This window comes from Seriola dumerili, unplaced genomic scaffold (genome assembly GCF_002260705.1).
Source record: "Seriola dumerili isolate Sdu_G_001 unplaced genomic scaffold, Sdu_1.0 BDQW01001124.1, whole genome shotgun sequence".
Classification (NCBI taxonomy): domain Eukaryota; kingdom Metazoa; phylum Chordata; class Actinopteri; order Carangiformes; family Carangidae; genus Seriola; species Seriola dumerili.
This window is the reverse complement of record NW_019175379.1, coordinates 536,094-547,130: the sequence shown is the minus strand read 5'-3', so window position 1 is coordinate 547,130 and position 11,037 is coordinate 536,094. Positions and strand designations below refer to the sequence as shown.

Here is an 11,037-nt window from a genome sequence, read left to right as displayed (position 1 = left end):
TACTATAATGACGTTTTTATGACTTTTTATGCCTTACTATACTATGACGTTTTTATGACTTTTTATGCCTTACTATACTATGTCGTTTTTATGACTTTTTATGCTTTACTATACTATGACGTTTTTGACTTTTTATGCCTTACTATACTATGACATTTTTATGCCTTACTATACTATGTCGTTTTTATGATGTTTTTATGCCTTACTATACTGTATCGTTTTTATGACTTGTTATGCCTTACTATACTATGACATTTTTATGCCCTATTATACTATGACATCATAGCATAGTTTGGTTTAAAAACGTCACAGTATAAAAGGGCAGAAAGTATTCATAGTATAGTAAGGCATAAAATTGTCACAAAAACGTAGTAGTAATGTAAGGCATAAAAACGTCATAGTACCTATAAATCCATAAAAATATACAATATGATTCCTTTTCTTTGTTAAGCCTAGATCACTTTATTGTCCAAACACAACAATTACGTGTATAGGGTGACTAGGACAGAATGCAATTCCTAATTTCCAATTTCTGTCCTCTATTAGTCATGGTATTATTTTCTGTTATTTCTGTGGGTTCTTTCCCCCTGTGCGTTCTTTTCCAGGAGAGGGCAGGGGATTTGAGATTGCCCAGGGTCGTCTGGGGCCAGGCAGGCTGCACCACTGTATGAGAGCTGTTGGCCTGTCAGAGTTGGCACTGGAGCTGCTTTGTCACCGGGCTGCTACCAGGCACACATTTGGAAAAAAACTGTACCAACATGTAAGTGAACTTCTAACCACAGATTCCTCCAACTTGAATTTCAGGGCTGTGGCAGCATGTGTTGAGTTCTTACCTGCTGTTGACACCTAGTGGACAGATTTTTTAGACACAACTTGAGTAAATATGTGCGTTATCTGTGTGCATAGGAAGTTGTTGCTCACTGGATAGCAGAGTGCCGTCTCATGATTGAACAGACCCGCCTGCTGACTCTACATGCTGCTCATGCACTAGATACAGCGGGTAGCCAGGCTGCTCGCAAACAGGTAACACTGTTAGTCTGCTATTCCTTTTTGGATATAGTCACATGCTGTCCTAATTGTAAACAGTACATGCTAATGTTTATAGCAAACTGCTTTTGCTGTTAGAATACAAGAAGTCATATTTAAACAATTTATACCTACAGAAAATTATACTTTTCCTGTCAGATGTTACACTGACTTACGAGACACCGGTCAGTTAAACTTAACAATGTGACAGTAATACTGTTTTTCCAAAGTTAACCACTTTTAGTTGTTTCACTACCATCTGCAATTAGTTTGAATTTTTACAGCTGTGAGCAACTCCCTCATCTCCGATTACATAAACAGCACTCTTAAATCAGGAGTTTTTTAGTATGAAAACTGTTATAACTATACTCGTACTTTATCATTTTCCAGTGTGTACAAACAATACAATAGATGTTAAGCATGCTTAGATTTAATATGTAATATTGATTTGGGACACAGATACAGGTTTTACTGTTACTGGTCTACTTTTTAGATTGCTATGATTAAGGTGGCAGCAGCCAGGATGGCCTGTAAGGTGGTGGACTTTGCTATACAGGTTTATGGAGGTGCAGGTGTGTCTGGAGACTTCCCACTAGCACAGATGTGAGTATACTCTGTTACAAATGAGAATATGCATAAAATAAATCACCTTTTTGACACCTACACTTCTATTCTTCCTCAGGTATGCATATGTGCGGACTCTGCGCATTGCTGATGGACCAGATGAGGTGCACCTCTCCTCCATTGCTCATCTAGAACTGAGGGATCAACTAAGGAAGGCACAAGCCAAACTGTAAAGTAATGGTCACATCAGCTTCACTAAATTGCAAAAACTATTACACTGCCTTGTTCAAACTCTTCAGTAACATTTTTGCCTTGAGAAAAATTTTCACTTCCCATGATCTTTCTGCCAGGATGGAGTATTTTTAGTCTTGTGAAATAAGTATTTAATTACCGAAATCCACCACATGTAAATTATAGACAGTTTCTGCATGTCACAGTATTATACTTGATTAAAAATGACACTTGTTTATTAGGAATTCTTTTTAATGTGAACTACAAAAACAGAAAATGACAGCATGAATATAAGACTATTGTCATCACACTCTGTATGGGTGTGGTCTACCACATGGATGAATTCCACTGGGAGGTGGATGGGAATCAGGACACACAAGCACATTTTTTTGTACAATATAAAACAGCAATGGCCCCATCCATTTGATACACCAGATGGCAACCCATGCAATACCCTCCACTCTTCATTGTCTATACATTAATGTTTGGGCAGAGATCTTCAGCTGCCAAATCACTCAGTCAATCTTTTATACAACACGGCGCAGAGAAGGGAAAAATGAGAGGGGAGGAGGTTAAATGAAAAGACGTGTCAGTGTTTGCTCTTCTTTGATTTTTTGTGAGACCGGTGAGGAGACCTTGATTTGGAACGGGACTTCTTAGCTGACTTCTTGGGCGTCCTGGAGCGCGACCTCCTCGATCGTTTGGGTGTGCGAGGTGATGAGGGAGATCTAGTGGGACAAACGTATACATTTAAACCTCCCTAACTGCACTGCAATTAATTAAGCGGTGGTAAAATGTAATGGTACAATGACATTAGTAGTTGACAGACTGTCTTACCTCTTAGAGGACTTTTTGTTGCTGGATCGAGGGGAGTCTTTATGGGAAGAGCGGGAAGATGTGTCTTTTGAGTATGATCGGTCAGAACGTTCTGATCTTTCTGACCGCTCTGAACGGGGCGAGGAAGACCGGCCTCGTCTGCTACTACTCCGTGTCGGGCTTGGTGACCCACTGTGACGCCGCTTCCTATCAACCGGAGGGGACAAATATCTGTCAGATGGGAAATTAAACAAATCCCATGTTTTATGAAGTTCATTCCGATATACTAGAACGACACCTTTAGTGACTGATGAACCTGATGCCACGTTCCAACCTGCCTCACCTCTCTTTCCTGGTTGGCGTGTCCTCCTTTTCCTTTTCCTTCTTCAAGTCTTTCAACCGTGCCTCAGCTTTCTCCTTCTCTTTCTTCTCCCTCTCTTTCTCCCGTTCAAGTTTCTCCTTTTCTTTTTCCTACAGTAAAACAACACAATAAATGACTTTAATTCCTGTATTTAGTATAATATTTTGTAAAATTTGCAGAGCCTCATTCATTACCTTTTGAAGTAGTCTGTCCCTGTAATGCTCCACCTGTTCCTGGATACTTTGGCCAGGCTTCTTTGGCCTCTTCCCAGACTCCAGCTCATCCTGGAACTTCATGACCTTAACCTTGGTGAACAATACAATAAAAGCAAAATGGTCAAAACATCACAATTATGTTGGTCCATGTTGTGTGGGGGGGCAGCATTTTTTAATTACCTCTATCTCTCTGAGCTTGGTGCGTTTTTCCTCATTCATTTCAGACATTTTGGCTTTAATATCGGAGTCATCTCTAATGGGGTTGGAGTAGCTCTGATTATCTTCTGAGCGAGGGCTCCTGTCATCATCATCACTGTCATCCTCATCTCTTAAGAGGTGAAAACAGTTTATAAAAAAAAAACCACGGTATTTGCAGTGTAAGAGCATTAAATGACAAGATGGCACACACAAAACAAAACTCACTTTTTTGTTTCTTCTGGCTGCTCAAATATCTCCCATTTTGAGGTTGTCACAGCTGAGGAGCAAACAAAAGTCAAGAAATGGCGCAATGGTAAATGTAAAACCAATCTCACATGTATGGCTATCATTCTATCCATACTATAATTTGGGTACAAAGTGTGCATACATTACAACTGAGTGATGTGCAACCTAAAGATCTCACCTTGAGCTTCTAACTCTGACTCGTCCACTGCTTCCCATTTTGAGGGTGCTACCTTGAAGGTCGCTTCCTTGGACTGATCCACTATAGAACCAGCAAAAGAAGACACTTGGTCACTGCTGCATACATCATTAACAACAACCACATATGATATTCAATATAAGTATCTACACCACTCACAAGGTATTCCATCTATGTCTTCTTCCATGGGTTTGATAGGAACACCATCAAGGTCATCCAGGGGGGCTCCATCAATTGGAGCCCCATCAATGGGCCCTGCATCAATCGGCACCCCATCCACATCCTCCAGTGGAGTGCCATCTACATACTCCCCTATTGGAGCCCCGTCAATGTCCTCTGCTGGCTCAGGCTGGGACAAAGACAGCATAAAAATAATCAAGCTGGGACTTAAGTAACTGATGGGATAGGTTTATAAAGTATTACAATGGTGAAGCCTTGTTCAATCATTTACCTCCACAACGAGTCCTGCAGGTTCCTTCTCTGCAGAGAGATTAACTAGACCCAGAAATATGTTCTGCAGCTTGATAAGGAAGGGGTCAGGATATACAGCCCAGTCCTCCCATGCCCGGAAACATGACATTACTCGTTGCTACCACAAAGAAAAAAACAAGACAAGGATGGTTGAGTGACCTGGGTTACTAACTATGGAAATTATCCAACATGTTCACTTTACTTAACAAGAAGTGATTGACATTTGGTACCTTAAAGTTCTCACACTGAAGGTGGCCTTGTATTGTTTTGTATGTTGCATTGAGGTCTGAGAAAATCTGGCAGAGCTTTGTCTCAAAACTGTTGAGAACAGGGAAAGAGTTAAGAGAATTAAAAACATTAAGCAGTGACTTAGGTATCCTAATGTAGTCAAAGTATATTAATTAAACAACTCACTATTTTCTGTAGTAAGACGCATTGGCTACTTTGGCAGAAGAGTTATACAGCACATCAGAAACAAGATATAACCTTGCAATCTGAAATGTCAAAGAGAAAAATGAGAATTAATTTTATACCAGAATGTTTTTAGGCAACTGTCTACCATAAAATTTGACATTAAGTTATTGGCTCTGTGTTATGACTTGCCTTCTTGGGAAGAGGGGTCTTGAGAATGGAGAGAGACTCTGTGATACACTCCACAATCTCTTCAGCAGCTTCGGCGTGGCTGAGACAAAACAGCATGGCTTCTGCGATGTCTCCCCTCCTGGGAGTCATACCACGGAGCATCTCCTCCAGTTTGTCCCGCTCTCTGCAGAGATGGAGGACCATTAAGCATAATTCCAATTATGGGTACATTAACAACAAGGCATTTTAACAGTTTAACAAATTATGATTATGCAGTTTAGGACTAGTAACATAATTTATTATGACATTTGTCAAGAAATAAGTATTACTCTTCTTTCAAGCAGCCTTTCTTGCTGGATTCCTCCTCTTCCTCTTCTTCATCACCATCATCATAAGGACCATGGAGGTATGGATTGAGAGGAGGCGGACGCCACAAGGAGCCATTTTTAAACATCCTAAAGTCCTCTGTCCGCCATTTGCCTGGTGCTTCACCCTGACAAAATAATACATTTAAGTAAATATCAAAACCTTCTGGACTATGATCCCAGAATATTATGTTTTTCTTCCACTTGGGCTGGATGCCAATGACAGTTTGTGCTGAACTCAAGGAATCTTTAAACATAGGCATCAAACCTGTAGTATGGAGTAGAGCTTCCACCGGTAGTATACATGCGCTGGGCTCTGGTTCTCAAATAGAAACCTGGAAGAAAAAGACAGTAAAAACCATCTTAACTCAGCCTTTAACCACTAGAATGATAACAGTTAATACATTTCTGATGGGCAACTGCTCCTACCTGTACATGGGATTGTTGATTTCTCTGTTCATGATCATGGCTTCAAACATTGGGCCTTCACGCACCACAAACTCGATCATTCGGTGGATGAGAGAGAGCAAATTCCTACAAGAAAAACACAGTTAAAGCAAACAGATTCAGACTGGCCTGATTTTTGAGCACTAAAAAAAAAAAAAGAAGCCTGCCTATTAAAGATTAATTTATGCTTGGTTATCTGACACTCAAAACAGCCTTAACCAAAGACATAACACATGTTTCACAAAGAAGTGCAGCAGGGCATAGCTGCTGCCGTCACGTGCAGTAGGCCATAATTAAGTAGTGCAGGGCCGTGATAATACTTGCTATAACGTACCTGGCAGAAGTTGCCTAAATGACTCAGCCAAAGATTTACAATATCTATTACCAATTTACTATTGCTAAGATTTAAATAAAGGACGAAGTGAGACATATCTTAATAAACAAACTGTCAGTGTAGAGTGTCACATGACCAGGCATAAATTAAGTGCAACTGTGACTATGCCTCTGGGCCTATATAGGACATCAATGTATAAATGCTGCCAAATCTAATAAAAACACAACTGATGTCAGTGAAACATTCATATTAATTAAGAATTAATTAACAAATCAAAGAACAGCAGAATTTTTTAAATTGTGTATAAATTGTTACAAAGTTAATCATGAAGTTCATGCCTGTGTTCTTTAAGGCTACAGTGCAACAGGCTTTTATTACATTGCACTGCCTCGACCCCTTCTTTGAAAACTTCCTAGATTCAATTTCACAAGATGGGGAACAAATGATGCTGAAGAAGTTGGGAAAGTAGGAGCAAGACATTGACAAGACACTGCATTAGCTAAAACGTTTTGTCAATACAGTGCCTTTCAATTCCCACTCATCTCCTGACTAAAGTGAAGTGAGGAAGAACCAAAGCAGTATAGGATTGTTGGCCTAAATAGGCTAAACATGTTATCTATTGGTGCTGTTGGGAATGACTGAATACAGTGCAAATGGGATCACTAGAGTTCTTTTGTGACAAATTTGGGGCGATACATGGTGCAGGCTGCATACAATAAGCCTAAAGTGGCCAACAAGACAAAGGATGTCTTTCATTTGACAACACAGATCACATTTACTTGTATTGGAGCCGATCGTACCAATGGCGGGGTAAAATTCAGTATACTTTCCCAATCCATCCCATGATGCTTTTCAGGTCCCTCGCTGCTGCAGACAGTTCAACTTGTGCTGCTCACCAAGGCCAATGTCAAAGGTCATAGAAAGACTAATACTGGCAGGTTTGGATTTGTTGGCAGGGGCCAGATTTACTGAGCTCCCGATAGGGTGACAGAGGCCAAGGGGGTAGACGGTCTGAGTGAGCAATGGTCCGAAAGCATGTTTTCACAACTACAGATCTAGAATCAGCAGGCTATGTATGTGGTAGAATATCATGTCACTACAGCTGAGCAACACAATTACATGTTGATGTATGGAGTGGAACTGTGATGGACTAAAGTCATGATTTTTGTCTACACAGCACATTAAATAAGCTCTATAATGATGTGTCGCTACATACTTAAGAGGAAATATGAATGATGGTAGGATGTGAGAGAGCACGGTACACGACAAACTTGTCAGTCATTATTATTCTATGTACTAATATGAGGACATCGTACAATTGCCTCAACCATTGCTCACCCACACTGACCAGCCCCCTGTAGCATGCAGTGATCAACTGATCAAACTTTTAGCTTCATTATGGGATGTTTTTTTCTAAGTTTGAACACCAATTTAAAAAAAGAAAAACATGTACCTTTCTGTTGGGATAACCACTTTGACTATGGCTTGCGACAGAGTCTGTATATGAAGTCACATCAGATAATAAACATAGAACGTGAGTATTGTTAAAAAGGCAACAGGTGAAAAATATGTAAAATGCATTTAAAAGTGCAAAAAGACAACAACTTTCCTTTACTGCTGTCAGTTTTACTAAAGGCCACACACCTCTGACACTTCATTAACCATAAACACCTCTCTGTAACACTGAGCAGTTTCCACACACTAACATTTCATTATACGCACACTTTGATACATAGTGGAACTAATCTAATTCAGTGAACAGGACAAAATCTATCACTTACAGAAACTAGATTCAATACCTGCACTGACTGCTCATTACAAAGGCTAACATCTCACCAGCAGAATTAACAAAACACTGCCATAACCCATGAGAAAATCCTAGGCTGACATGTTGAGTTACCTTCTCAAACTCCTCCTTGTTTTTAGGTGGAGGAAGCAGGGGAGCATTGGGGTTCTTTAGCCTCTCCCGGGGCTGTGCGTTGAAGGGAAGGCCAGAGGGAGGCGGTGGGAGTGTGTGCTCCATCATGGAAGGAGGGATGTAGATGGGGTGGGGTGGGATGGGCACACCTTTGCCCCATCCTAATTTCATCTCAAAGTTCATTATCATCTTTCCTGCAATGGCAGTAAAAAAATATATTACAAGGGCTGGAAAGAATCAAAGTATGTCATCTCTTTAATATAATATATATATATATGTATATTATAAAGAAACACAGCTTTGTACCGTTTAGGTTCTTGAGTGCTCGCTCAGCATCCCTCCTGTTCATGAAAGCCACAAAGCCACAGTTCCTCTCCCGAGCCCTCTCCTCGTCTGTCCTCGGCCACATGATCTTCACACTGGCCAGCGGGCCATATCGGCCAAACTCTTGACACAGCATCTCCTCATTCATCTACAAAATAAAAAAGATAAATACAGTGAATATACACAGAAAAATTACTTCTTCATAATTGGACACTTAGTAAATATTTGCATAACTTAATCAAATTTAAATAAATGGCATAAGCAGCATGTTTTAACTTGGAATTTAGTCAGTCCATAAGCAAAGCATGAGACTTAATTTAAATCCTCCTGTTCACAGCAAAGGCATGTCAGTCAGTGCTGTAGCATCTCTCTTCTCCGCACCATATACTGTTTGTTTGTGTGCAAATTTACCTGTGGATTGATGTTTCCCAGATACAAGTTAGTAGTGGATGGGTCTCCAACATCATGGGAACCTGGAGCACAATCATCCAAAACTGCAGAGACAGAAGAGAGAAGAATTTCCTACTGCTGTCTGACAGGACAAGATATTTTCTTAGCAAGATGAAGGTATTCACAGCCACTATATTAAGTCAAAATTACCACTGGACGGACGGTTTCTTCTTGAAGAACCATCCGCTAAAAGAAGCAGAAAAGCAGTATAAATTTTGTTTCAGGGCAAAAGTGGACAAGGGGGGTAGGGGAGTGGAGTAAGGTGTGCAGGACAGGGCCATTCCAGGCCAAGTTAGTACATGGAATACAAACATGCAGCATAAAGACACTTACATGAGCGTCTTCCGTCCATGCCCGAGAGAGGTTCGAAACGACTAACACGTCCCTTCATCTTGTGTCTTTCATCCCTTTCCTCCTGTATTCTGTAGGCAACAGCATAAAATACATTTAAGTGCAAACTATGCTTAAATTGTTGCAACACTTACTTTTAACGGCACCATTCCACCATTAAAATTCTAAAATTCTGTTTAAAAAAGAAAAGAAAAAAAAAAGATTACTGTTTAAGTTCTTCTTTGAAGAGCTCCAAGTTGCTCTTCTTCTTCTCCTTTTCATTACCTTTCTTCAAAGGCTGTAACACAGATGTGGAAATATTATCAGCACAGTAAAAACAAAGCATTTCTTACTACAGCAGAAAGAAAAGAGACTACTTGTTGACTGTGATAGTACTTACATGTCTTTTGTCTAATGCTAAAAACTGAGGTGGGGTTTCCAAAGGCAAGAAACTTTTTGTTTGGGTCTCAAAACGTGACTTGGGCTTGTACAACTTTCCTCTCTTGTCATCAGCAGCTGCTTCTTCTGAAAGGAGAAAGAATGTTTGTTCTAAATTTCACTTCCACTGCATTATCATTTCACTTTTTCGAGTCAGAAGATGTCACCTCTTGTGGTTTCACATGTCATGCAATCCATGTAGGAAAAAAAAAAAAATCATGTAAATGCTGTACCTTTTGTTGCATTCGCAACACCACCACGGACAAAGGCCTTGACTTTGCCCTCCCCTCCTCCTTCAAAAGCAGCAAGAAACTCCTCATAAATCTCTGCCGCTGCCCGCTCATCCTCCTGAACACCAGAATTCAATATACACATTGATTAAATTACTGAAAAGCATCTTGCATATTATCACAGATAATAAAGACTAACTAAAAAAGGAAGTCCGAACTTACTTTTTTCTTTATTTCATCTTGTTCCTTCTTACTTAGTGTCCTCTTTGCCACTGCCATCTTGCCAATGCTGAAAGACTTTAGTTTGCTCTCAAGGAGCGCCTGCCGATGTAAACAAAGCTAGGTTTACTTTCAACAGGTATTTCACAGTGTCATAGACATATAAATCTTGATTGGTGCATATAACATATCGAGGCCAACACAAATATGGCCATTGCTCCAGTGGTAGTAATTATTATTATAACTAATCGGATGATTTCTAAGGAGTGGCGGCGAATATGTTGACAGGTAAGTTAAGCGGGTTTTTTATGTTGACACCAAGCAACTCATACTACGTTGAAAATGGGTGTCGTAGTTTGCGGCCAGACATTCGATGGTCATTTTGCAAGTTGCATTTTCTGCATATTTTCTGTCTAGTTGCAGCTAGGCATCAGGAAATAACTTCAAATAAGCAAAATTAGCCAGAGGCCTAACAAGCTGGTATCTGCTGCAGCGCCACCGACAGAATCCATTGAGCGGCGAATGATTACTACAAGAAGCTAAGGCTGAAGGCCCACGTTCCCAAGTATTCAATTTTATGTCTCTTAATTCAAACATATATCAACTGAACTTTGTTCTGAAGACTAGCCATGTCAATATCACTGACTAGCTGTACGAACAATATTAATTTCTAGGCCAACTGCCCTGATTTGTCCTGCTTCTGGTGGCTAAATCGTTAGCTTAGCAAAATTAGTCAGTGTGGCCGGAGAGCCAAAGGTTAGCTTTAGCGCGTTGGTAGTTAGCTAACACCGTTGCGCACACTTGCAACTCTTGTCTCCAGCAGTCTACAAATACGAAAATACTCAAAGTTGTTCGAGCATACTGTCATTGACATTTTCATTGCAACAGACGAGACCTAGCTAATGCAAGTACAAAGGGTATATTCACCTTAGCGCTAGCTTTTTGAGAGCCACCAGGCGTTCGGTCCGCCATCTTTTGTGGAACTAAAATAAAATCGATCATCGATTACAAGATAGTGACAAATGTGAACTTCCAGGCGGCACAGTCAATCACCGAATCAGCGATGGCTTAACTTA

General features: G+C 40.3%; 2 protein-coding genes across 4 annotated transcripts in view; one reads left to right on the top strand and one right to left on the bottom strand.

The window, feature by feature from the left end:
• acad11 (acyl-CoA dehydrogenase family member 11) overlaps positions 1 to 1,846 on the top strand; it is a 31,807-nt gene extending 29,961 nt beyond the window's left edge. Inside the window, exons 17-20 of the mRNA XM_022767160.1 lie at positions 606 to 760; positions 907 to 1,023; positions 1,520 to 1,629; positions 1,709 to 1,846. Coding sequence (XP_022622881.1) covers positions 606 to 760; positions 907 to 1,023; positions 1,520 to 1,629; positions 1,709 to 1,823 — 497 coding nt within the window. The 3' untranslated portion in view covers positions 1,824 to 1,846. The remainder of the gene's footprint in view (positions 1 to 605; positions 761 to 906; positions 1,024 to 1,519; positions 1,630 to 1,708) is intronic.
• Positions 1,847 to 2,391: 545 nt separating this feature from the next.
• On the bottom strand, positions 2,392 to 10,933 carry u2surp (U2 snRNP associated SURP domain containing). 3 transcript variants are annotated; one of them, XM_022767157.1, is made up of 26 exons: positions 10,889 to 10,933; positions 9,965 to 10,063; positions 9,746 to 9,860; positions 9,475 to 9,599; positions 9,302 to 9,372; positions 9,078 to 9,166; positions 8,895 to 8,930; positions 8,706 to 8,788; positions 8,277 to 8,442; positions 7,953 to 8,164; positions 7,506 to 7,549; positions 5,701 to 5,805; positions 5,540 to 5,606; positions 5,236 to 5,399; positions 4,928 to 5,090; positions 4,739 to 4,818; positions 4,555 to 4,642; positions 4,305 to 4,442; positions 4,013 to 4,202; positions 3,836 to 3,916; positions 3,637 to 3,688; positions 3,394 to 3,541; positions 3,193 to 3,303; positions 2,981 to 3,108; positions 2,659 to 2,868; positions 2,392 to 2,549 (listed from the first exon to the last, which is right to left on the bottom strand). In XM_022767157.1, exons 1-26 carry the CDS (start codon positions 10,931 to 10,933, stop codon positions 2,411 to 2,413), a joined length of 2,949 nt encoding a protein of 982 aa, XP_022622878.1. In that variant the 3' UTR covers positions 2,392 to 2,410. The 3 variants fall into 3 exon arrangements, with proteins under 3 accessions (XP_022622878.1, XP_022622879.1, XP_022622880.1); XM_022767158.1 differs by having other exon boundaries at positions 2,659 to 2,844; XM_022767159.1 differs by lacking the exon at positions 8,895 to 8,930 and having other exon boundaries at positions 10,889 to 10,927.
• Positions 10,934 to 11,037: the final 104 nt, after the last annotated feature.